Source organism: Capra hircus, chromosome 7 (assembly GCF_001704415.2).
Source record: "Capra hircus breed San Clemente chromosome 7, ASM170441v1, whole genome shotgun sequence".
NCBI lineage: Eukaryota > Metazoa > Chordata > Mammalia > Artiodactyla > Bovidae > Capra > Capra hircus.
Genome location: NC_030814.1, coordinates 2,487,600 through 2,515,591, shown reverse-complemented (window position 1 = coordinate 2,515,591; position 27,992 = coordinate 2,487,600). Strand labels below are relative to the sequence as shown.

The 27,992-nt window shown below is 40.4% G+C and overlaps 1 protein-coding gene across 4 annotated transcripts in view; it reads left to right on the top strand.

Annotated features, from left to right (window-relative positions):
* FER (FER tyrosine kinase) overlaps window positions 1-27,992 on the top strand; it is a 465,560-nt gene that overhangs the window by 352,947 nt on the left and 84,621 nt on the right. For all 4 annotated transcript variants that reach the window (XM_018049986.1, XM_018049985.1, XM_013965817.2 and 1 more), the window contains one exon: window positions 10,555-10,678. In XM_018049986.1, the coding sequence (XP_017905475.1) occupies window positions 10,555-10,678 (124 nt within the window). The remainder of the gene's footprint in view (window positions 1-10,554; window positions 10,679-27,992) is intronic.

The window sequence follows — 27,992 nt, the reverse complement described above, 5'->3', positions numbered from 1 at the left end:
CTGAAGTTAAATGAGAAATAAAGTTCTTATTTCATTTTTTTTTTTAAAAAGCTCTTTACATATTTGAAATCAGCTTTGATATCACCTCAGGTCACAGTCAGACATGACTGACTTTCACTTCACTTTTTTGATATCACCTCAAAATGTTTTTGTCAGATTATTAGAACAAGTTCAGTTCCTTTTTCTGTGCTGCATGTAACATTTTCTTTTTGTCTTCATCCAAATTTTTGCCAAAAATTTTGAAAACTGAGAGGATTAAGCATAGAATTCCAAGTCATACTTGATCATTTCCTAAAAAATTTCCATCACATCTTAAATCTAGATTCCATAGGTATCATTGTTCAGCCTACAAATCCATTTAGCTATACTTCTGTCTAGTTTACTTCATTACAACCTAGTGATTATAATGATGAGTTAAATGGCTTGCTGAAATACTGTTGCATTATATTTATGACCTTCCTCTGATCTACTTTTTTATAGCATTAGAAATCTAGCAAGCTTATTATTAAGGCATGTTACAAGATACTCGTGCGTTGATTTCTTGCATTCCCACTCACCTTGCTGGCTATGCCAAGAATACAAGGCCCTGACTGGTCTTTACCTGGGCCATTTCTCTGGGGTATGTTTGTAGTGAACAGCTTCTAGGGACAAGGTTATGTCTCCCTTTCAGACAAAGAGCAGTCTTGCTTTGTTATTGTTACTGTTCAATCACTAAGTCATGTCCGACTCTTTATGACCCCATGGACTGCAGCACATCAGGCTCCTCTGTCCTTCATTATCTCCCGGAGTTTGCTTAGATTCGTATCTGTTGAATCGGTGATGCTGTCTAACTATCTCATCCTCCATTATCCCCTTCTCCCGCCTTTGATATTTTATCATTTGTGCGCATGCTAAGTCATTTCAGTTGTGTCCGACTTTCTGTGACCACTTGGACTGTAGCTTGTCCATCTCCTGTATCCTTGGGATTCTCCAGGCAAGACTGAATGAGTTGCTGTTTCCTACTTCAGGGGCTTCTCCCGACCCAAGGCTCAAACCTGCGTCTCTTATGTCGCCTGCATTGGCACACAGGTTCTTTACCGCGTGCGCCTCCTGTGAGCCCCCAAATATCACCTGTTGTTCAGTCACTAAGTCATGTCTGACTCTCCGTGACCCCATGGACTGCAGCATGCCAGGCTTCCCTGTCCTTCACTATCTCTGAGTTTGCTCAAGCTCATGTACATTGAGTCAGTGATGCCATCCTGGCGGGGTCCAGCCCCTGCAGGATCCAGGGGGAACCCTCAGGAGAAATGGTGTCAGGGAAGAGAATGATTTAGAGAGAGAGATACAGAATGTTGCAGATAAAAAAATAGAGGAGAGAAAGAAAGACAGACACGGGGAGACCAGGCTTCTTCAGTGAGCGAGGCCCATAACTTTATTTTCAAAAGGGACTTTTATACCTTGACTTGTACATAGAGGGAAATGAAAGATGCAAAGTCATACAGAGTCAGCCCAAACATTCCAGTAGTTTTGCCCTTATTGAAACCAGGATTTTTTCTGCAAACCTTTCCCATAAACCGTGTTGTGTACATTATCTTCTTGCCTTGGAGGCCTGTGGACATTTTATGACCCTCTTTTGATAAAGGCTGTTCAACCAGAAAACTTATTTTCCCTTGAAATGTTTTTTCTTTATATTTCTAATCTATGTCAGCCTCAGAAAATGCTAAACAGAGTTACATTTCTCACGGAGCAAAGGTGCAGTGAGTTACAACAAAGAAAGAACCAATTAGCTCAAAGGTCTGATGTGGTTAATTTCAAGGCTACACTTGTTTTTCTTACATTCCAACTGTTAACTAATGCACTCCAAGGTGCACAGTGAATTAAGAGATATGGGAACTTAGCAGCAAGCATTGGCTCAGCAGTGAAATCCTACACCAGCACTACTCGAATAGTTTTAACTCCTCGAAAGGCTCTATATTTTTAGGCTTCCCGTGCCTCTCACAGTTGGGAGGCTGTGAATAATCACATGCGTAGCTGCAAGAGTCTGGATAAACCTGCCAAGCAAGCTAGAATGCTAACAGGGGGGTTTGATTTGAAATATTCCTCTCATGTCCAGGAGACTTATTAACTAAAGCCCTAAGTTGATTTTCCCCAGAGAAAGGTGGTCAGGGATAGCCCCCTGTTAATGTCAGAAGAGTTGGTGAAAGGCACAAAATAGTAAGACAGACAGATTCTGGTTTTGGGGTAGATGCTCGAGCAGGTCCAGGGAGCCCCTCGAATCCTGATCTGCCTTTGCCCGTCAGGTCTTCTCCACATAACCTTTGTCGTGGGTGGGGTCTCCCGCGGTGGCTCCCAGCACCATCCAACCATCTCATCCTCTACAGCCCCCTGTTCCTCCTGCCCTCAGTCTTTCCCATCCACAGGGTCTTTGCCAATGAGTTGGCTGTTTGCATCTGGTGGTCAGAGTACTGGAGCTTCAGCATCAGCATCAGTCCTTTCAATGAATAATCAGAGTTGATTTCCTTTGGAATTGACTGGTTTGATCTCCTTGCTGTCCAAAGGACTCTCAAGAGTCCTCCAACACCACAGTTCAAGAGCATCAATTCTTTGGTGCTCAGCTTTCTTTGTAGTCCAACTCTCACATCCATACATGACTACTGGGAAAAACCATAGCCTTGACTAGATGGACCTTTGTCAGCAAAGGGATATCTCTGCTTTTTAATTGTTGTCTAGGTTTGCATAGCTTTTCTTACAAAGAACAAGTATCTTTTAATTTCATGGCTGCAGTCACCACCCACAGTCTTTTTTTTGGAGCCAAGAAAAGAAGATCTGACACTGTTTCCACTGTTTCCTCATCTGTTTGCCTTGCAGTGATGGGACCAGGTGCCATGATCTTAGTTTTCTGAATGTTGAGTTTTAAGCCATCTTTTGCACTCCCCTCTTTCACCCTCATCAAGAGGCTCTTGGTTCCTCTTTGGTTTCTGCCATTAGGGTGGCATCATGTTCATATCTGAGATGGTTGATATTTCTCTGGGCAGTCTTGGCTCCAGCTGGTGATTCATCCAGCCTGGCATTTCCCATGATGCACTCTGTTGGCTTGCTTACTGCCTGCTGAAACACAGCCGCTTTGGGAAACTCGTCGTTCCTCTCCCAAAGCACATCCCACTTTGTGTTCAAGGATCTGTATATGCTTAACCCACAACAGCCCCTGCTGCGCTGTGACTGCTAAAGCTATGTATCTCTGACCCATGAAAAAATAGCAATTTAACTTATTTAATTATTTAAATTAATTAAATAAATTTAATTAAAATTTAATTATTTAACTTATTTAAATTGTTGTTATTATTAGTTAAATTAGTTAGTTATAAGGTGAAATACTAGATCAAACAAAATATAACACAGAAGAGGACACCAATTATAAGTTTAGATTATCAATAAGTATACACAGCTGTGGTTACCATTTTCCGTACTTACAAAAGAGATTCGTTTGGGCTGGTTTGGGACTTTGTATAAATGGAATCAAACCTTCATCTCAGAGGGAGACTCTACTGAACTATGTACTTAAAAATAGCAAAGATGCTGAAGTTCATGCACTTTCTTACCATGATGAAAATGGTTTCTAAGTTAAAGAGAAAGTCAATTCTGTGGCTCACCTGGATTGCTTGTACAACATTTCAATATAATTTGCAGTATTACACTTAAAATTAAGAGGAAAAATTTATAAGTGTTGAACCACAACTTTTTAAAAAGTGAGAAAAGATGCTCCTGTTTTTCTGTGATTTCTTTTCTCAACACTGACATTCCAAGCTCTTTGCCGCACTGTGTTCTTTAAAATTATAAAGTGATGCTTTTTAATTAATTTTGATAGAAAGTTTCATAGTTTGTAAATGTGTTTATGATTAAAACCTTTGCATAAATTAGATTCTGACCATATCCAACAGAAATGGGTAAACATGAAGATATAAATATGTTTCTAATTACTTTAGAGAATAAGATAATATAATAGTTTTTATAAAGTAGTCACTGATTTTATTGCTTTTAGGGACTTAATGTCTCTCAAATATGTAGCCTATGGTAAATTCAATTTCTAAAAATATTGTTAGCTTTTATAAACATTTTTTCTCTTATGAAATTTAAATGTACTTTTGAGTTGGTCTTTTTATCCCACATTTCTTTAAAAATCTAAGGGAACTTGAATTGATGCCTCTTTCTTTTTTCTCTGCAGGTTTTCCTGTAGTAGATAGATATATCAAAATAAGCATTCTTTTGAATTTTTTATTTAGAAAAAAATGTCTTTGTAGCATCTAAGTATTTAAAGGGTATTCCAGGAACCAACCTCTTTATACACCTGATCATCCTGTCCATTCTTATCTTTATATCAAAGGCTGCTTTCAGGGGCATAACAGGCCACGATATGGAAAAGTAGGTTATTTGGCATGAAAGCAGGGAGAGACAGTGTAATTTCTTTGTCTTGGTGGCAGATGGTGGGTTGTGGATGGGGAGGACACCAGGGGTTTATGATCTCACTCCTCATATGTTTTTTTCTGTGTGAATAGGTTGGCAGCCTTAGGACTTAAAATTAATTGGTGAATTTACCTTTCCAGCTTCCTCCTTGAACGTTAAAAAATGGCACTATTGAGCCCTCATACAAAAAAGAAAACATGGTGAATAGTAAGATCTTGGTTGAAAGTAACCAAGGCCACCATGAGAACCTTTAAATAGGAGGGACTGTAGCTGTATGAAATGCTGAGTAATGCCTTAAAGCAAGAGTCAGCGAGCTTTTTCTGTAAAGAACCAGGTAGTAAGATGGTTAGGCGCTGAGGGCTGTCCAGTCTCTGGGCGTCCTCAGCTCCACCAGCACAGCTCAAAAGCATCTGGAAACAGCATGTAAAGGAATGAGTTTAAAGTTTCCAGTAAAGCTTTATTTGCAAAAGCAGGCATGGGACTGATTTTGGCCTCTTCAGGCCATAGTTTGCAGGCACGTGCCTTAGAATTTCAGTTATATCACCAAAATTACCACCTTAAAAGTAAAAATCAGGTGAGCTCAGCTCTCTCCTCCACAGTGTAATAAAGCAGATTTTCTCCAGAGTGCTTTCTGGAAGCCGATGTTCTGAAGGTCTGTGAAACCTGACTCTGCATCTGTCCTGGCAGGTCACATAATGTCTAGTGAGATTATAGCTGCTGCCCCTTGAACCGGCAAGTTAAAAAGTTCTGTGAAGAGCACTCTTTTATTTCAGAGAACTGTTTTTACGGCCATTAGAGAGCTATGTTGTTAGAGATATCTGCAAAGGAGAAATGCCAGAGGCCCCGGTGCCCTGCAGTGCTGGCAGAGCGTGGCTATTAAGGAACCTCACCTGAAAAGAGGAATGTCACGCGTTAATCTAAACTGGGACAGCCATACTCTCAGCACTGCCTTGGGCTCAGCTGAACTGCTGGGAGCAAGCTCTTCAGCAGGCGCTCCTTTAGGAAGAAGAGCGCAGCATCTGAAACGCCAGTGTCCTTGGAGTCGTTTTCGGCTTTCCTGTGTTACATGTTCCTCATCTTTCCTCACAGACTGGCCCATGTCCAGCTTATTACCGAGCCTTTCAGATCCAGCGCTGCGGTCTGTGTGTGTGTGATGGTTCTCGGAAGAAGCCCTCATCACCTCGGTTAGCAGCCAGCGCATTCTCCTGTCTAATCTCCCTTTCCGCGAGAGCCGCCTTCCCTACGTGTGCCCTGCGTGTAGCAGTCAGTATTGGCGGCCTCAGTGTCTGCATCGATCCTTTTCTTCAGGAACGTGTTGACTTACCTCCTATTGTACGAAATCTATTCTGTGTCTCACAGAGCACAAATTAAGTCAGCAGTCATTGTTACGACTATCATATGAATTTGTACCCGCCTGAGTTTTGATGGCCTGGCCCACAGCCAGAAGTCTAATTAAAGAGAAGAAAAGATGAAAAGTTTATTTTTTAGTAACAACTCTGAACAATAGCATAAACGGACCCTCTACAATAGCTCTCTATAATTTAATTCTTGCTTTGATTATGAGCCTATTTTAAATGTGTATGTGAACACAACTAAACCAAACTTCTCTGGAGTAAATTGATATCCTAAAAAACAAGGGTAATGAATTATGCATTTTATATATCACTAGGGACTGGTATCTCTTAATTTAATAACCTTTAAATTTATTTGAAGATAAATTAAGATCTCTACATGATTCAGTGACAGAAAGTCATTAGTGGTATAGCCTTGATGATCCCTTTTCCCTAATGAGAAATTGATAAATTAGTATTCTTGTTTACACAATAATCTCTATGAGTTTGTTTAATGTGATCAGTTCCTCAGAGTCCCATTAATACTGAAAGAGCAGATAGGATCAGATTTTCATAGCACAAAGTAAGAAACCTTTGAGAAAGAGCTGTTAAGAATAAAACAGTCTTCTATTCTCTTACTAAATGTTGGCTGTAAACAAAATAAAGCACTTCTATTTATTATTTCCTACTTGTTCTAGACATTTAATGTATCAATATATAGTATCTTTTTAATTCTCAGTATCTTCTAATACAGTTATTATTTTATCCATAAAGAATCTTCGAGTGGCTAGTGTGGGAGTTATATCAAAAAAAGTTATAGAGCTTTTATTTGTTCCTTCAATTCAAAGATCTAGAAGAAAGTCATTCTCGAGGCAGCGCTTGTTCCAGTGGCTCAGAGATGCCACCAGAACTGTCCTCTTCCCTTCACTCTTCCTGCTCTCCGTGGCGACAGCTTCATCCCAAGGGTGTCAGTCTCTGCAGAGCACATGCTGCCCTGCATACTTCCACTCGCAGAGAAGCTCCTTTCCTGGCACTTGTCTTAAAAAGTTTCTTTCATTCATCCTTTAGAAGTTATCTCCTGTATCTCAGTGGCCTGAATTAAATAGTGTACCTGCCTCTGAGTCTGGCTTCGCTGGTGGCTCAGATGGTAAAGAGTCTGCCTGCGGTGTGGGAGACCTGGGTTCGATCCCTGGGTTGAGAAGATCCTCTGGAGAAGGGCATGGCAACCCACTCTGGTATTTTTGCCTGGAGAATCCGATGGACAGAGGAGCCTGGCCGCCTACAGTCCTTGAGGTCCCAGAGTCGGACAGGACTGAGCGACCGAGAACACATCCCTGAATCAGTCACTTGAGAATGGGACTCCACTGATAACTGGGCTAAGCAAGTCTAGGATTGCCTTTAGTGCTGAGACGGGACAAATACTCTCCAAAATGGGAGAGAGGCAGTGAGGTGAGTGAGGAGGAACTACTGCTGTGTGACGGCGAGTCCTTGCCACAGCTGTTCCTGGGTTTATGTGCAAAATAACTTCAACCAAAATAGGAAGTTGCACCAGTGTTTATTGTGTGTGCCGTGCGCTAGGTAGGCATTCGCTTTGTGGTTTAGATACATTTCGGTCTTCAAAACCACCTTGAGAAACAAAAGGCATTAATCCTTACGTTGTAAGGAAGGTTAGAGGGATTGTACCCCAGGTTTCACAGCTAATCAGACCTCAATTGGTGAGGCCTAACTATCCACGCTCTTTTCACCATGTGATGCGGTATCATTAGTAAACTAGAAGTTGTTTATAAAAGCATTCTAAGAATTGTCTTAGAAATTCATCACTGAAGAAATCTAGAAAATCATCCGTCCTGTCTTGGCTTAGTATGCAGTATGTCTATATAGAAGTAAGCCTTGGTAAGACAGAGTTAGAGAAGAGGAGTTCCTGCCTCGTTCTACACATTTGTGAGCACCTCCATCTTCCTGCAGTGGTCAGGCGGGGTACTCTAGGCTACATGCATGCGTCCACATGCAAGAATGTGTGCACATGTGCTGCATATGTGATTAGTAGGTGGCTCATATGTTCAGAGAGGTTCTTTACAGTGGCACAGTGAAATGACAAAAGATTCTCCAGACAAGAACACTGGAGGGGCTGCCATGCTCCCCCTCTAGGAATCTTGCCAGCCCGGGGATCGAGCCTGCATCTCTTATGCTCTTGCGTTGGCAGGCAGGTTCTTTACCACTGGCACCACCTGGGAAGCCTCTGTTGGTCTACAGTCTTATCTGTTAAGAATTGCTCCTTTGCAAATAATTTTTTTTTAATGATGCAGTTTGTAAGGCAGTCGTGTTAATAAGCATCTTATCAAGGTGAGCTCAGAGTTTTAATGTACCAAGGTTTATTTTGGAATCTAAAGAATTTTATGGCCTCCGTCAGGTGCCATTGATTCAGTGTTATCCTTTTCTAAACATTCATTTTGAGCAAGTACTTGAAAAGCATAGTTCCAACCATTGGAGAGGAGCTAAGGAAGAAATGACTAAAATTAATTTAAAAAATTCATATGTAGATTACCTTCATGGGTAGCTTATAAGCTACATGGAAGTGATTGTTTTTTACATTATTTATTCATTCATCCAAGAGTGCTTATTGAAGTATTATGTCATGCTAGACATCCTGTGATGTTTGCTGAAATTAGCCTACTGACAAGAGGTGCAGTTCTCTTCACTGGGTTTACAGGTTGGGCTGGGGGTTAGGGAGGATTAGGTGAAAGTCCATATTTAAAAAGAGCAGGAAGCAGAAGGGAAAGTGCTAAATGTAAGCTAATTTTGGAAAGAAGAAATGTTAGGTTTCCACAGAGCACTGAGGCCATGTCGTATGCCACTTTAAGCAAATTCTAGAAGGGTTTCTTTCATTTGAAAGTTATTCCAAATGAGTAAACAAAATGCTGTGCGGTTTCAAAATTAGAAGGGTGTACTTCTTCTAAACTAGGCCAGGGTATCGATAAATGTATGTAACACTATATGAGAATGTTGGCCCAGGAAGTAACTTGAACTAAATAATGATTTTCAAGCCCATTTTAATAGACATTTTTTGCCTATTAAAGTTGAAAAATTAGTGGCTAATTTTGCTGTTTACTGTTGCATTTAGGTTTCTTTTTGTTGTTGTTGCTGTTTTTTTTTTTTAAGAAAATTAAGTCAAGCTTGATAGAAGCTATTTCAGTAATGTTCTTAGTAAGAAGTTTGATATTCTCTTTGGAAGAACAGAAAAAAGTAAATAATCTGACACCATTAAGATTACTTTTGAAGCATATAGCTTACTGATTTTGTAAGTAGTCCACCTATATTTGTGTAATGCTTGATTTATGAATGGGGAAAGAGATTAGAAAAAGAACTTTCTAAGGAGAGTTAGGCTGGTGTTTGTTTTCTTGAGACTCTCATTAAAGAAAAGGCCGTTTAATCTTCACCTCTAGGGTTGTCCTATTTAAGGAGGCTAGATCCCTGGTAAAGAGCATCAAAAGCATCAGGAAATGACCATTAAAATGCTAATCCCTCTTGTCTGAGGCTCTAAGAGACAGAAAAAGGAGGAATGGCTGTTTTTAGAGAACGTTCATTCAATATATCTTGACTAGGTTTCGTTTTACTTTGTTTACTAACGCAGTACAGTATAGTGTGCATTAGCAAGGAGCAGTAACCAAGCTTTAACCTTTAATGCCATGCTGGTAGTGGCTGTGGTCTAAGGCTGTCCTGTCTAGTCTAGTAGTCACTGGCCATATGCAGCACCTGAGCTCTTGAGTTTTGACATGTGTGCTTCTAAAAGATGAACTGTGAGTTTCACTCAATCTTACATGATTTGAATTTAAAAATTTCATTTCCAGTACTGTGATTCAGTTATTGGAAAAATTTATAAGTATAATACTTTTGGAACAACCTAGGTATGTGAATCTATGTTTTTTAATCATGGATTTGATGAAATCCAAATACAGATCAAATATTTCTGATGCAAATTTGCATCTAAATTGAGACGTTCCATAAATGTAAAATACACATGTTTTAAAGAGTTATGTTGATAAATGTAAAATATTTTCACCATAATTTTATAATAGTGCATGTTGATTTAATAATATTTTATACATAATGGAACTAAAGAAAAATGTATTACTTCAGTCACTTTCACCTTTTCATTATTGTTACTTTTAAAAATGTGGCTACCAGTATATTTGAAATTTCTAAAGTGGCTTGCATTATACTTCTTTTGCAACATGCTGGTTTGAGGAGTTTCTCTCAGATATCACTGGAGTCCATTTGATGCATGAAAATGCAGTCTGACTCAGCAGCTAAATCTTATCAAACTCATAGCCTTTTTTTTTCTGTCCTACTCTTTCATGGTGTTAGTAATCTCAGTTTTTTAAGCAATCACTGAATCTGGTAACTAATTCAATATCATTTACTTTTCTTTATAACTCATGGTAATTATCATCTTTTATCTGGTATTAGAGACTACAGGATTTCTTAGAAAATTTTAGCCAGGCAGATTGGTGAGAAATTATGGCCGAGGAAAAAAGGATGACTGAATGCTACTGTGTGTTGAGTGATATACAGTGTGAAGCCTTGAAGTGCTTACACTGCATCTAAGAGAATGCACAGTGTCTGCTTTCTAATAGGATGTGTTCTTTTCATATTTTCTTTCATCCTCCTCTTAAATGAGCAGAAAGTATGGTTAAATGTGTAATGCTTTTTGTTCTGGAAGGTGTATCTAATGGTGAGAAATGTGACTTTCATCATGATCTTCTCTTGTTGTTGATTCTTCTAGGAGGTGATTTCCTCACGTTTCTGAGAAAGAGGAAGGATGATATAAAACTCAAACAATTAGTGAAATTTTCATTAGATGTTGCTTCTGGTATGTCCTATCTCGAGAGTAAAAACTGTATACACAGGTAAGGAGAATATTTTAAAAACATTTTCCAGTTCTGTTAATAGGATATTTGAAAACTGATGTACTTGCTATCATAATGCAATGAATTTTCTTTCACAACATGTATTTCTTGTTAGTTTTCACATTTTGTGTGAAAGTATTCTTTGACATTTTATAGAAACACTTGTTTTCTGTCTTCCTGAGGTAACTCCTTATTAGACAATTATTTACTAATTAAAAATTTATTATAACCATGAATAGCATAGTGATAAGATGTGCCTCCAGCTAATCATATAAGCAGCTGTAATCTTATAACTGAATAATATTGTTTCATGTGTTCTTCACCCTTTTCAAAGAAATTACTTATAAAGTTATGGAAAATCTTAATAGTAAAATAATTCATGACTGTGTATGTGGCCAAGGGTAAAAAGATTTTAGCACACTAATTATTTCAAAGGAGATTTTAGCAAACTTGCTTTAATTATATTAAGACCAGCAACTTGGTCTTAATGCTTTATAGATTGTGGTTTTAGTTGCTTATAGCTGAAAGTTTTTTGATTTTTGTTGTTTTTTTTTTTTTTGCTAAATGTGAATAAAAATTAAGATCTCTTGCAGGATTCATATCAGAGCCTAAATATGGCTGTGTATATACATGAAATAAGGTTTAGGATTTGATGCAGTTTTTATCTGCTGGAAGCAGCACATGATACTGTTTAAAGTGGGGAGGGTTCATTGTCAGATGAAGCCATTATGTACTTTAAGCTGGTTGGTTATTGAGATATATTCTTCCCTCATGTGTTTCACCATGTAGCCTTTGACCTAATATTCTGGTGAGGTTGTACAACATAGAACTGCAGCAGAACAAAGTTATATTCACCTGAAATATACATTTATTTGATCTCAGTGAACATTTTTTACTTAATGCCCCCCCCCAGTTTTGCTTAGTATTCAGTTTTATTCTGAAACTAAAATTATAGCTTATGTTTCAAATATGATTCAACAGTCACATGTGTTTTAAAATACATTTCAGTAGGGATATTCAGTTCAGTTCAGTCGCTCAGTCATGTCCGACTCTTTGCGACCCCATGGACTGCAGCACGCCAGGCCTCCTTGTCCATCACCAGCTCCCGGAGTTTACTCCAACTCATGTCTAGTAAGTCAGTGACACCATCCAACCATCTCATAGGGATACTATATTTCTGGAAATTGAGACAATGAAAATTAAGTCACTATCATATTCCTGTTTTACTTTCTATCAATAGTGACTGTATTTACTTTCGATAAATGTAGATCGAATCACAATGTAATAGATATTTGAAAAGACTCTAAAAAATTGGTTTTGGACAGGAATTGTGTAATGACTTTGTTACTTTATGTTAAAAGTAACAGGAAAGGATTACCCTTTAGAGAAAACCTGTAATTTTGATCGTTCAGGTGTTAAAGTTACTTTGGGTATCAAATGCTCTACTGTAGTTTTTTATTCTGTCTCAGATTTTTTTTAAACTGCTAGGCTATCAGTGACTTTAAACCATAATAAATACCCATTCTTGAAACTGTTGTATTGTCAGTTACCAATAACACTCTTTAATTGCTGGTGTGTTGTGGTTGAGGGAACTGCTGATTCAATTTCTTGCTGCTTTTTAGTGACGGCTTTTCTTGCAGATGGATGACCGTATTTTTTTCAAGTGCTTCTATCATCAGAATTTAAACCATTCCAAATTGCTGATGACAGTTAACTTACAAAATCACAACATTATCTGCTATAATTTTTATTTTCTCCTTTTGCTTAAAAATGTTCATGCATTTACAAATTTTTGAAAGTCAGCCCACGCTTGAACACCTAGCTTAGAAGACTGTACCTAGTCCTGTGCCGCTTGCCTGTGGGGAAGGCTCCTGACTGCACGTCTTGAGCGACCGTGCCGAGAGCAGGTTCGACAGACAGGCCTCGGCGACTGGTCGCGGCTGTCTGCGTGGCGCATCAAGAAGGATCCCAGGGCCGGTGATGGAGCCCGTGATTGATGGGGCACCTGTCAGGGTGCTCACCAGCATTCACACAGAACCCCCAGATTGGCCACCTGTCACATAGGGTGTCTTTGTCTTTAGTTCATAAATGCATTTTGGATATGGTATTTTACTAGCTGTATTATAGCCACATGTAATATTTTTCTGGGCTCACTCTCACTGGTAACCCTCTAAACTATCTACTGTTCTGTTCTTGTTAATCATGATCACTGGATGGATTTTCTGATATCTCTAGCCAGTGGTCTTTTGTTCCTCTTCATACTTACGTAAATGATCTTCTGGATGAATTCAGTATTTTTTTTTTCATTTTAGTATCTCACCAATACATGGCGCTATATTGAGAAAGTAAATCATTCTTTCTGCTGAATTTTTCATGAAGTGACTTGTGCTATGAAACTGTGTTCCTCTATGTCTAATTCTTTGGGAGCAGTAGTGATTGCAGTGCAGTTTTAATTGATTTGCATTTAATAGATACACTCAAGACATGCATTTTTTTCTAAGAAATAAAAAATATATATATTTATGTAGTATAAATATAGCATAAATATATAAATATAACATATATAGTATATACTACAGTGAAGAGTATTTTTCCTCATTGGAGAAATTTTAGTGAGGTATTTCAAAATTCATTTAAAATTTCTAAAGTGTAATTGAAAGTTTCCTTTCAGTTTTTCAAGAAATGAAGAAAGACACCAGGCTCCATTCTTGACATCCCCAAATATATATAATACACATCCATGAATTCTAAAGTGTTTGTCCTACAAATCAAAGCAAAATATTAAATATGCTTTAAATTTTATATGAAGTTATAAATTTATAACTGTTCACTGATTAGAAGTCACTGGAATTCAGAACCTGAAAATATTTTTAATTGTGTTTCCCCAAAATAGTATCTTCACTTTGGTGGGGGATGCATTTCTTTACTTTAGCTTCGTTTTTTTTTTTTTATTACCATGAGAAAAGCAGAGCAGTGTTTCATTATAGATGAAAAAGTGTGACCCATAAAATGGAAACAAGCAATTGCATAAAGAAATGGCCCGCTTTCGGAAAATGTTCTTGTAATTTCCATTTCACTTGCAGAAGTGCTCTCTTGATACACCGAGTTTCTGATTGAAACCATTTCTGTTTAGAGTGTTGGATACTTTGTGTTTCAGTTTAGGTGAGATCAACTGCATTTACTTTATGATTATTTGGTAAGCCAATGTGAATTTTTTTCTCTCCCTTTTACTTCATGCAAATGTTTGAAGTACACTGACAAACTTTGAGAGGGGGTGTTACTTACAATGGCATTAGATTGCTAGGTGTCACTCTATATAAAAAGTATTAAGCCTAATTATCCTGAATGTTAAGTGGGTTGAGAGTTGACCTTATACTAGATTTAAATGGTAATGGTATTTATGGGTTTACTGCTGATGAGTTCTACTGCAAGGTTTATTTTTATTTGGGTTTATTTTTTAAGAACTGGTTTTGGGCTGTGTTCTTTGTCAGTGAAAAGTAAAGGAGGATAAAGTCTTGAATGCCATGTATTTGAGTAAAAGACCATACTCTGTTGAGAGTGTTGGAAGCATTTCTTAATTTCATGATATTGTATGTCATTGTCAACACCAGAAAAGGTGTTTTGGGAGACTACTATAGAATGTGATTTCTTTTTCTATTTTAAATCTTACACTGATTCCTCTTCATTTTCTATTACTCTACCACAATGATGCTTTTTTGTTATGAAGTAAGATTAACAACTCTACAAATTAAAGTATATAAGACTACAAATATTTTACTATTTAGTGAAGGTTTTGCTTGTCCATTGAGAACAGTGATGTTTCCGGTACTTCATAAACATGGATGGTAGCCTGTTCTGTACCAGGGTGCCGACAACATGAGAATCATGGTCCCTGCCTTCAGGTCGACATGACAGAAAATAATGCAAAGAATACTCAGTTTAGTGACAACATGTATAAAATACCACAGGAGCAATATCAGGAGGGTTAATGTGATGTGTCATTGCGGGAGCTATGTTGGGGAGTAACAGGAAAGTTTTGTGGAGGTTATTGTTGAGTGATACTTGATGGATGGGTTTATCACTGAATACAAGGGGAAAGAATATTCTTGCTGAAGGAAAGTTGAAAACAAAGTTTTGTATTTCATGAGAAGGCATGATTTGATCCTGAAGTACAGAGAGTTTGATATTATCAAAATGGGATGTCCAGGGAGCATTGGGCTGGGTCAGATAAACAGGGCCTTTCTTACCCAGGGCCGAGTGATGCCATTTAGTTTGGCTAAACCTGGGAATGTCTAGCCTTATGTTCAGATAATTTTAAGATGGTTTAAAGTCTATGGTTTTTAACTGAAACAGGAAAGTAATTTCAAAAGAATTTACAAAACCTTGAAAAACATATAATCTTGTGAAAAGGTGTGGGTATGAGACCAAGTTTAAGTTTCAATGGAAAAACAAAATAAGAAAAGCTAAGATTGCCAGAAAGGAACATATAACATTTCTCTTGTATGTTCTGGAAGAAGATTATTTCATCTAATGATTTCTGATAGTAGCCATGTATACTTTTTAAGATAAATGTAAGGTGTCACTTCTTATTTTTGGTTTTTGTGATTTCATGTTTTATGAAGATTTGGTATGATAGTGAGCGTTTATGTTTTTCCCTTTCTTGAGAGTTTTTCTTTATTTTTTAAAAATGTGACTGAGTACCTAAAATCTGAGTTTTTTCTAAGGTTTTAATGTACTGGAAAAGCATTCTTGTGTATAATGCATCTTCATATTTTCTTTAATCTCTTCTATGTCTCATGATCTGCCATATATTTAATAGGAACAATCTTAAGATCACTTTACAGATTAAGTAATTGAGGCTCAGAAAGATTAAGCAAATGTGTGACTGCATCCTGACACATTGCTATTCCAGTGTTCTGTTTCAGTCAGCTATTCACTATCCTAACAGCTGACATTTATTGATGACTGAATACTAGGTATTATGCTAATCAGGTGCTTTAGACGCAATATATAGAACATAAACTTCAGGAGGGCCGTAATTTTCAGTTACATTGTGTGCTCTTGGATTCCAAAAGGCTAGAACAGTGCTTGGCACTTAAAGGACGATGAGTGAGTCCTCAAGACACCAGTAGGTACTGTGTTGGGCCCATTGTAACATGAGGAGAACTGGGGTTAGGAAGGCTGAGTATCTTGCCTAAGATCATATGAGATGAGCATGGTGGATCCAGGATGTGGATGCTGGGAATCGGGTTTGAGAGCCCCAACTCTGAATCTACCCTGGACTCACCTACTCTGCACAAGACATGAGTCTTCTGACCAATCAGGAAATTCAGGCCAGAAAGTAGTGTTTGGTGTGATGGCTCAGCTTATGATCAACATCTGGTTTCTTTATGATCACGAGTAAAAACAGAAGAGGATGCTGAACCCTGTGAAACATAATTTTAGAAAGACATAACAAGATTTTTCTGTTGTTTTTCTAACGAACAGTTGCTGAAATGCAGCAGTATTTTGTTATTGCTTCTCCATTTAATTAGAGCTTGAAATTTTGTGTTTTTTTTTTAGTTTTTATACACTATTGTTTAGATACCCCCTTCTGCTTTATCTGTTAATTAAAAACACAAGATTAGCATAGAAATGTGATAATCTCAGTTGACTAAGCATTTATGACTGATTTTCTTGCTCTAACATCTGATTACAATTTCGAATATATTAAGCTGTACTTTTATTTTTAGCTTCTAAAACCATTTTGCTACAGTACAAAAAGGAATGCTCAGTAATTTTAAATGTCTCAAAAATATATAGTCCTCTCTACTTTAACCTTTTTTTTTTTTAATCTAGTGTGGCTTGGTATTCACAAGAACACCTTTCTAAAAACTACTTACCCTGCTACTGTATTCAGTGTCAGAATTTCCTATTGCTAGTTTCATTCATTTTCATTAAGGGATTTTTTTTACCTTAAGGTACATGTATGTTTCCAGGAATGAAAAAGACCTTCTCTTATACTGGAATCAATTAACAAATTGGCTTGAGTTAATATACCAGAGTATCCATCTGCCTTCTGGAAAAACAGAAATGGGGGATTCGGGATAGCAGGTCACAGTAAAAATGAGTTTTGATTTATGGTTACTAGTAGGAAAGATATACCATATGTAGGGTACTATTCAGGAACTCTGCTCAATCCAGTAAACAGAATAAAAGTCCTCGAGAGGAAGCAGAGAAGTACGTGAGTGGTTTCCTGGTTTAGTGAGGGCTACCCTTGTTTTGTGTTACATAGAAATGGTAGAAGGAAATTGGCCTATACCTCATTCTCTGTTATTTCTGATTTTTATTCACTTAATTGCATTAAGTACATTCCTGGCTCAGGATGTCTAAAGTGATCTTTTACTTTCAGTTCAGTTGAGTCACTCAGTCATGTCCGACTCTTTGTGACCCCATGGACTGCAGCACGCCAGGCCTCCCTGTCCATCACCAACTCCTGGAGTTTACTCAAACTCATGTCCATTGAGTCAGTGATGCCATCCAACCATCTCATCCTCTGTCGTCCCCTTCTCCTCCTGCCTTCATCTTTCCCAGCATCAGGGTCCTTTACTTTAAACAAATGCAAATAGGTGGGTCACCATTTTCTCTTGCGGCCTTTCTGATTATGAAGAACAGAAACTGCTGAAGCTAGTTTAAGCAATAGGAAGTGTATTAGAAGAAGATAGAGTTATCTCATGAAACGGAAATGACAGGAGGTTCAGCCAGCTCTGGGCGTCACTGCAGTCAGCACCTGGGAGCAGTCAGGAACCAGAGCATATTCTCTCTCTGCTCACTCTCTCTGTTCACTCGGTCTTGCATTGTTTCTTCTTGCCGTGTTGCTGCTTCATTTCCCTCTTGCTCTGAAGACTACGTTCCTCTGTCCTGTCTTCCGAGGCCATTCCGGTGACATCCAGATTACCACCTTCCAAGCCCCACACCTGCGGATAATGAACTAGTCTTTGAGGTCTGGTTTCAGGTTCTTGGCAGCAGGAATTGACTGACCCAGCTTATCTTAAGTGTTTGTGCTGTGCCTAGTCACTCAGTCATGTCCGACTCTTCCCGACCCCATGGACTGTAGCCCACCAGGCTTCCCTGTCCATGGGGATTCTCCAGGCAGGAACACTGGAGTGAGCTGCCATGCCCTCCTCCAGGGGATCTCCCCCACCCAGGGATCAAACTCAGGTCTCCGACACTGCAGGTGGATTCGTCACCGTCTGAGCCACCAGGGAAGCCTGTATTTAGTGTTTATCCCATTTTTAATCACTAACATGGCTAGACAGAGAAAAGTAGGCAGGAGGGGGTTTACATAGATTCACAGGAGCCAATTACTGTGTTGTTCTCTGTCCATGGAATTTTCCAGGCAAGAATTCTGGAGCGGGTAGCTGTTTCCTTCTCCTGGGGATCTTCCCAGCCCAGGAAGTGAACCTGGTTCTCCCACATTGCAGGTGGATTCTTTACCGTCTGAGCCATTTAGAATGGTATAATACTCAGAGGATAGAGTCTGGGCTAAGCAGGCTTCCAAAGAGAATGGCTGCAATGCGTTCATTGAGTGCTTCCTATTTGGCAAGTACCTTCATTATCTTATTTAGTCCTCATACTTCTGTGGCCATTTATCTCTACTTTAGAGTAGAAAAAATTGAGGCATCGAAGTATAATAAGTATGTTGTCCAGTGTCATACAGCTGATGAGTGGGAGAGCAGGTCTGGGTCAAGTGGATGACAAAGCCGGGACACTAAGCAGAGCACTTCAGCCATGTGCTTGCTGCCATTTCCTGTTTCCTCCTTTTGTGAATATGATCAGCCGTGTGGGCACCTCTCACAAGGAAACCGTTTAACAAACGGGAGTTAGAGAAAGCCTCACTGTGGGGGTGAGAGACTCCTTTATAAGTCTTCACTCCGCCTTTTCCCGGGAGGGTTCATCCCCACACAGTTCCATGGTGCAGGAGAAGGTCCATGCAGTCTCCTTGAACCCTCGCTCACTACAAATCCATACCACAGACAGGAGATTAAGCCCAGAACTGTGCAGCTGGGTTCGCGACTACCCCAGGAATTTGGGTAACCATCGGTCGAATTAATGTTCCAAACTGAACCTTGTTTACACTAGAGTAGCTAGCTTTTCTTAATTATTCTGGTCAAGTAGAAATTCTGGCCTTTGAGGAATCCATTAGAACACAGATGACATAGAAACAAGCTTAACCTTCTTGCTTGCTTTTTTGTTCTTGTTGTTTTCAGGGGTTTTTTTTTCTCTTCTTTTCTTTTTTCTTTTTTTGGTTTGTTTCCTGTTCTCTGGCCTCCAAGGCAGGATCAGAGGAATCAACATATGGAACTGGAGAACTCAAGCCTGAGCCATTCACTGGGCATGACTCACCTCACTAATACTGAGAATGACTAGAGGCTTTGTCCAATAGACTTCCCTGGTGGCTTAGACGGTAAAGCATCTGCCTACAATGCGGGAGACCCAGGTTCAATCCCTGGGTTGGGAAGATCTCCTGGAGGAGGAAATGGCATCCCACTCCAGTATTCTTGCCTGGAAAATCCCATGGATGGAGGAGCCTAGTGGGCTGTAGTACAAAGGGTGGCAAAGAGTCGGACACAACTGAGCAACTTCACTTTCACTTTGTCCAATTATTATCCTTAATTTTTTAAATTTGATAAAATACAGAAGCCTTTTCAGGTGTCGCTGTGCCAGTCTGATTGTCTCCTGTTGCATTGCCAACTGGTCTGCAAGCTTTCAGAGCCATTTAACAGCTTCAGCACAGTGGTTAAGACCACAGGTTTGGCGCTGGAATGCTCAGAGTTTGAATCCTGGCTCTACAGCACATCAGCTGTGCGACTTTGGACCCCTACCCCGCCCCACCCTTGCATTCCCTGTAACCTTTACCTTGCTGTATTTTTCATCAGTCCTTACGTGACCTGACACTCACCTGTGTCTGCACACGCACCTACATGTGTGTAAGTGCATGAGTGAGTATCACAGTGGTACTATAGGTGTCTGTGTCTGTGACCTTTACCCTACTGTATTTTTCATCAGTCCTTACATGACCTGACACTTACCTGTCTCTGCACGCACACCTACATGTGTGTAAGTGCATGAGTGAGTATCACAGTGGTGCTGTAGGTGTCTGTGTCTGTGACCCTAACCCTGCTGTATTTTTCATCAGTCCTTGTATGACCTGACACTCACCTGTGTCTGCACACACACCTACATGTGTGTAAGTGCATGAGTGAGTATCACAGTGGACCTATAGGTGTCTGTGTCTGTGCTCAGTCTCTCAGGCATGTCCAACTCTTTGTGACCGCATGTAGCCTGCCAGGCTCCCCTGTCCACGCGACTTCCCAGGCAGGAACACTGGAGTGGGTGGCCATTTCCTCCTCCAGGGGATCTTCACGACCCAGGGATCCAACCCATGTCTCCTGAGTCTCCTGCACTGGCAAGTGGATTCTTTACCCCTGAGCCACAGGGAAGGCCACATGGAAGTAGATAAATCACTGGTTTACTTTCTATTTTCTACGTCAGCTAGAGTGTAAGCTCCATGAGGATAGAGGCTGTTGCCTTGTTCGGTCCTTGATGCAGAGAATGGTTACCAGCATCTAGTTTTGGTGTTCAGTAAAAGTTTGTTGAATGGATGATGATTAAAGTTACTGTACTTCTGTCTCTTCTGATATAAAATGAAGACAATAATGACATACTGATTAGTGTTAGGGCAAGGCTACTTGAGTAGGCAAGGGGTCTCTCTAGGACCTCCAATAAGAAACATGCCCCCAGGCTTTCCAGAGGTCACAGCTTAGCAGAAAGAGACCACCACATCTGTACCATTGGATGGATATACTGATTAGACTCGGTTGTCTACTTAGCCAAGGGTACAGGAACTTTGGAAAAGGGTGGCCATGTAAAGCAAAGCAAATGCAGAATATCTCAGTTCACCTCACCATGGCTTCCAGGGTTTCTAATGATGGCACAGCCCGCACAGGACAGGGCCTTACTGCCTCTGAGCAGCTCATTTTCTTGCTGATGCCATGATGTGGAGCTTACGGCACTGTTCACGGAGTCCTTATCCATCTGTGTGATTTTGCTTAGTGTGACGCTTTAAACATTGGGCTCCATTGGTTCTAGTTGTTGTCAACAGGCTACATCCTCCTCACCCTGAGGAAAAAACGAAATGAAAGCCTAGGTATCTCCAGTCAGGTACCTCTGCCTCCAGCCCTTTTCTCCACAATTTGCTGCCTTGCTCTCATTACCCTTTTAGCTACGTGTTTCCAGCCTGGATGTGTTTGTGCCAGACACTCGTCTAGATACTGTGGCTAGTGCAGTATGGGGGAGGGTGACACTTTTCCCTCCCCCCTCCCAGGTTCTTGACTGAGACCTCCCGTAATGGAAGACACAGTAACAGGAGAATAGCTGAAGTGGAATAACAAGCCCGCCTCCTGTATGTGTGGGATAACTGAGCACCTCCCCCAGATAGCCCAGGCCACCACCTTAAATACCATCTCCAGCTAAAGACAAAAGGGAGATGCTGGGATGAAGGGAGACCCGTCATGTGAAGTTACCAGGAAGAGCAGTCAACAAGGGCACGGCAGGTATGCAGACTTTTTAAGACCCGTCTTCTCCGTTGGTAAGAGCTTTCAGAGGCTTAGTTGCTCCTTTCTTCCTGGTACAGACGGGGAGACGCGAAGTGACGTGAACATTCCTGGGTCGTGTCCGACTCTTTGCGACCCCGTGAGCTATACAGTCCGTGGAATTCTCCAGGCCAGAATACTGGAGTGCGTAGCTGTTCCCTTCTGCAGGGGATCTTCCCAACCCAGGGATCGAACCCAGGTCTCCCACATTGCAGGCGGATTCTTTATCAGCTGAGCCACCAGGGAAGCCGAGAGGAACGCTTACAAATGGAAATTTCCCTTCTAAATGTAAACACCTCTTACAAAAAGGTAACTACTTAGTTTTCAGAGCTTCTTCTGTGTCTGCTCAAATAATCAGCTCAAAATTATCTCAAAGTGTAAAAGGCATATTTTGGGGTGGCAAATTTTGCTCCCTTCAGTGGTGAATAAACAAAACCCTCCCTTTATGGAGCTCACAAAAGTGAGGGGAAGCAGAAAATAAACACATTTGGAAAAGAATAAGCAAGTGAATATACAATATTCCACATGCTGATAAATGTTATAGGGAGCCATAAAATAGGATAAAAGGGAATGGGAAGGTGGGGCAGGCACTGTTTCATAGTCTGTAAGAGAAGACCCAGAAGAGAGAGAGGGGTGAGCCCTGTGAATATCAGTGAGAAGAACTTCCCTAGCTGTGGGGGTAGCAGGTACAGACGGCCCTGAGACAGGTGCGCGCCAGGGGTGTCCAAAGAAGTCCAACGAGGGAGACAGGAAGTGAGGTTAGAGGGTACTGCAGCCAGATCAGGCAGCTCTTGTAAATCACTGAAACGCTTTCCTTTTAGTCTGCATGAGATGGGGGCCGTTGAGGACTGACTTGGTCTGTCCCAGGTTTTGAAAGGATTAGTTAGAATTCTGTTTCAGAAATAAACTCTCAGGGGACAAGTGCAGAAACGAGAAGACAAATGAGAGAGCTGTTGCAGTGATGGAAATTAGAGACACTGGGGAAGGTAGTGGTGGAGGGCAAGAGGCGTGGCCCGTTCTGGGGGAATGGTGAAGGCAGAGCCGGCAGGATTTGCTGGTTGTTATATTAGACATCGGTTTCCCTGGTAGCTCAGCTGGGAAAGAATTGGTCTTCAATGCAGGGGACCCAGTTCAGCTCCTGGGTTGGGAAGATCCCCTAAATAGGGGATAGGCTACCCGCTCCAGTTTACTTGGCCTTTCCTGTTGGTTCAGACGGTAAAGAATCCACCTGCAATGCGGGAGACCTGGGTTTGATCCCTGGGTGGGGGAGATCCCCTGGAGGAAGGCGTGGCAACCCACTCCAGTATTCTTGCCAGGAGAATACCATGGACAGAGGAGCCTGGCGGGCTACAGTCCATGGGATCGCAAAGAGTCAGACGCGACTAAGCACACAGCACATATTAGACATTACATGTAAGTGAAATACAGAGTGAAAGATGACTTCATGTCTTTACAGACATCAAACGATGATCCACCTGTATTATCTTCCTCATAAATTCAGGTGCCTGTGAGACACTCTCCAATGCTTTATTTCCTGTAATTCCAGAAATTCAAATATGAATCTTTCAAACTATAATGAGCCAAATAAACACACAGCTCATAGTTTTTTTCTACCGGGAGCTTCCTAAATACTGCGAACTGTGCCAGTGACAGAGCCAAGAGGATGCAGAGTGCCATTCCTGGTATCCTCACTTTCCCACACTGACTTTATATTTCTTCTGATGAAAGAAAATAAAGGAATGTAACCTCAAGAGCTCATCTGCAGTTTTCCCATTTAATTGGACGTATGTTTTCCAAATAAGATGCGGATCTTTAAGAAGGGTATCCTATGTCAGATAGTATCCTCCGTCACAGACCCACTGATTTAAACAGATAAGTAAAATTAAATGTATGCAAACTTTATAGAGGGTTACATTTTCACCAGGTTTCTGATTTTATGACTTATGAATCAAAATAATTGTTATTTACCAAACCCAATAACTCGGCAGTGTTGCTCATTAATAATGCCAGTCGTTCCTGTTTGATTCCTGGAGGTTTAATGTCGTCTGTTGAACTACAGTGGCACAAGGGCAGAGAGGTCATTCATCTGCTATTTCTTTAGTAAACAGAGGGCATTTCCTTCTAACGCAAGGTTATGACTTCTATTGGAGTTAATATTACGTTTTTATGAAATAGAGATAGTCGTATCTGTTTGTGGCCTATGGACAGAAGCCTGGCTGGCTACAGTCCATAGGGTCACAAAGAGTCAGACACGACTGAAGTGTCTTAACAGACACGCTCACACGCTTACTTATACTTCATATGAATAGATATTCTCATTACTGTAGAAAAGAAACACTTGCCTATTTTGTGCTCTCAAACCGCCTCTTTAATGCTGGACAGTTTTTATTGCGTGCTTTGGTCTCCTTTTTTTGTAGGGAGGGACTAGTGCAGATTTCCTGTGCGCATTTTTCACAGGGTGCTTTTCAGGCAGTAGAAGTGTGATAGATATCTGCTGTGTGAGTGAACGAATGCGTGGGTGAATGAATGAGTAAATGAAATAGGCCTCTAATCGGCTGTGCAAAGCACCGATCAAATGCCATTAGATGACTAAGGACTTTCTGGGAAAATAATCCTGAATTGTTTCACCCTTAAATGTTAATCTTCTATTTTTATCTTCCACTGATTGATTTCTTTAAATGGCATAAATGAAGAAGTAATTATTGTGATATGAACCAGTATGTGTCGTGCAAACAGACCAAAATTCCTTTTTGCTGTGAGTCAGAATTAAGGTTTTAGGATGCTGAGAGCGTCTTCTTGACTTGTGCGAATGTGAACGTCTCAGAAATTCAGTGAGACAGTATCAGGGCTCTTCTCCGGATGCTGTCATCCTACAGGAGTCGCGGAAGGTGGCCACTGTCCTGTTTCAATCCACTTTCCTCTAACAGTAGTTGTTTGTTACCCTGACTCTGTCCTGTTGCAGACAATGATCAGACTTCAGAAAGCACCAGTAGTTCACAACATGCTGGAAAGTGTTAGCTTTAACAGTGTGCTTCAGAATAATTGGGCAGCAAACATCAGATGTGTTGTTTTGTGTTAGAGAGTCATTAGGCATGTATTTCTTTTACCTCTCTCCCTTAGGCGCCCTCTGCCCATTCACTGTGTAAATCTCTAGAGAATGTGAACGGTGCAGCTAGAATAGTGCTGAGGGAGGTGGTTCCTTGCCGTTTAAGACTGTTTATAATGAGTAACTTTAATTCTCAGGGAGCAATATTTCTCCCTTCATCCTTAAAATTCCCATTATGCTGCTTTAAAATTAGGAGTCTATTTACACATAAAGTAATGACGGAATAAAATTGAAATAATTATGTCTGCTATTTGAGATGTTTTAAAACCCAAGGCAGGACATAAACATATGGCATGATACACAAAGAATCTGTAAACCTCTTTGTAACCAAATGAAAGCATAATTGGTATGTAATTTAAAAATTTATTTTTTATCATATTGTGCCATACTACAAATATTTAAGACTGTTTTTTCAAATATATATTATCTAAAGGAAAGAAAATTATAATTTTCATATCCTATTTATACTTAAATGTGTGTCCTAGTAGAAACAATTATTGGAGTTTCTATATTTTTGCTTTATGATATCATGTAAACATGCCTGGTGAAATTCCTCAATTTATTCATAATTTCCAAAGCCTCTCCATATCCACACACTAAATTAATCAGAAACCTTGTATTGAATACCTTCTTTGTATGAGTTTTCTGTCTAATCATGCTCCCTGCTCTGAAGGAAAATGAGAAAATTAAAGATATTTGATAATTTGATAAAGTGCATTGGGGAAAGGGTGTGGACGAGACACAATAATAGGATTTCCAAAGGCCTTTTATAGGAGGATTCAGAAAGTAGCATACAGTGGTCTAAACTGCAGGAGCCACCCCATAAATATTGGGGTAAATTATTGAATTTCTTTTATGTGACCAGGTGTATTAAAAATAAGCTTGATTCCCAAGAGATTTGCAAACTGACTTTTGACTGTATTTAGCAGAACTTAGAAATGTTTTGGACAGTGGAGCCTGGTAGGCTGCTGTCTGTGGGGTCGCACAGAGTCGGACACGACTGACGTGACTTAGCAGCAGCAGCAGCAGAAATGTTTTACTCCCCCCTACTCAAATTAATTGAAGAATACTTTATCCACTTACTTTGTAAGTATCTGGGTATTGAAAAGCAGGCACAGGGCAAGTGTTCCACAATGTTAGCTCAACTGAAGTCATCACATGTTTACTTAAGTACTTTCTATGTGTAAGCACATTATTGGTGTTCGGAATGCATAAGTTGAGCCAATCAGGTAGGGCCTCTGTCCTCCAGGAGCTTCAGATCTAGTGCCTGGCTAGACAGCAGGTAGCAATGCAGACAGTCATGTAAGAACTGCAAAGTGGGATGTGATCCTGTCCTGGGGCCATGGAAGGCATCTTGGAAGAAATGACGTTTCGCCCAAAAGGTAAACAACTAAAGGAAGATGGGGGAGAAGAGAAGAAATAGGCAACTGGGGGCGGGTGGCTTGGAGGCTGGAAGCAGAATGGTCTTTCAGGGCAGTGAGAGGCAGCCAGACTGTGAGTAGGTGAAATGCCAGGTTGAGACGAGCCTGGAGCGGTGGCAGGGGCAGGCCCTGTGAGGTTTGTGCAGGGTCTGAGAGCAGGGGAAGCCGCCGTGGGGTGTTCGGTAGGAGAGATCCCACGCGTGTTCCATGCAGGGTGCTCTGGCTGTGGTGTGGAGAGTCAGTGGAGGGAAGGGACGCTTTCAAGGAAGCCAGCATCAGGGCGTCTTCCATGTTTCTTGCTTGTCTGGGTGGATGACAGGTCTCTCTTCTTAAAATCCTGGAAGATGAGCAGGGTGTTTCTGTTTGGTTGGTTAGGGGTTTGGGGGAGGAGGGATGGGCCGGGATTGTGGATGACAAAGGGAGTTTATTTTGAGGCGTGTGAATCTGACGTGCCTGTGAGGTATTTGTGAAGCCGCTGAAAAGGCAGGTGAGTGTTTAAAAGTAGAACTGAAGAGAAAGGTCTGATGTGGAGCTAACAATGCGGAAATGATGAAAGCAAAATGAATGAATTAAATGGATTTGTGAATCGGTGAAACTTTGAATTACTCATGAATGAATGAAAGAAACATTTTTGAGTGTAAGAATCTATCTGACTTCTTAAACTATATATTTGTAATATATATATAAGCTGTCAGGTCATTTTTCCTCTAGGGTTTTTAAGTTCAGTGATAATTTTATTTATTTTGGCCGTGCGGGGTCCTTTTTGCTGTGCAGAGGCTATCTGGTTGCAGTGAGTGGGCCCCCTCCGATGCCGTGGCGGGCCTCTCATGGTGGCCTCTCGCACTGTGGGCCGCGGGCACTAGGCTGCGCTAGCTGTGGCAGATGTGCTCAGCTGCTCCACAGCACGTGGCATCTTCCCAGACCAGGGATCAAACCCACATCCCCTGCATTGGCAGGAGGATTCTTATCCGTTGTACCGACAGAAAAGTCCCCTTAGCTTTTGTATTATTAAGTGAGGAGGCAATTTCAAAATTACTTTTGACTTTTGATAGTAGTATCCAATGTTTGTCATTTCTAGTACTATTAATCTAGTTTGACAATAAAAATAATTCTAGAATAATGTTTATTTAGCTTATTTGCTTACTTAAAGATTCACTTTGAGAGTTAAGTGTTTCCTTTAAAAATCTTAATACGCATTATTTCATCTTGGATAATTTCATAGTACCACAAATAACAGTGACAACTGGAAAATGGGAAATGGGAAACGTATTTATTTTCATTGTACTCAGAAATGTCCCTAATGCTATACAAATAAACTATCAGTCAAAAGATTTTTATAAAAGCACCATTCATAGAAAGAAACCTATTTCCTTTGGAGAGTTTTTTCCTCTGGGAAGAAAACCAGGAGCATAACTGACTTTGCTTCTTGGGAGTCCTGCTATCTGGCCAGTAGAGCTCACTGTAACGTTTGAAACAATGCAACAGTGAACAATGTGAACACAGATTGTAGCTTTGTGAAAGTGAAAGTCGGTCAGTCGTGTCGGCTCTGTGTGACCCCATGGACTCAACAGTCCACAGGATTCTCCAGGCCAGAATACTGGAGTGGGTAGCCTTTCCCTTCTCCAGGGGATCTTCCCAACCCAGGGATCGAACGCAGGTCTTCCGTATTGCAGGCGGATTCTTTACCAGCTGAGCTACCAGGGAAGCTTTGTACTATTCTTAAGTGACTGGGACTTAACAATGGCAACACAGAAACTGTCTCTTGTTATTTTCACATCTCAAGACATGTATATTGGTTTACCTAAAATAAAGACATTTCCCTGGTTTTTCTATGACTAAAAAAAGATAATAAATTTAAAGAGAAATTATCTTCTGAAAAAGGGGTATTATATCTAGATTTTCTCCCTCTGTTAAGGGAGGGGTAATACCTACTTCACAGTCGGCACCATAAGGTTAAGAGATAAGAAGCCTTTGAGTAAGCTAAGTGACAATTCAGATGATACGTAGTGGTAAAATGAATGTCCAGTCACAGAGGAAGATGGAGTTGTTCACCAAATCTCTTTAGAAAATGAAAGAAAACAAAGATGGATGAAAAAATAGATGGGTTACAATTGTCAGCAAAAAGGTTTGGATGAGGTAAAAGCAGACGGTGA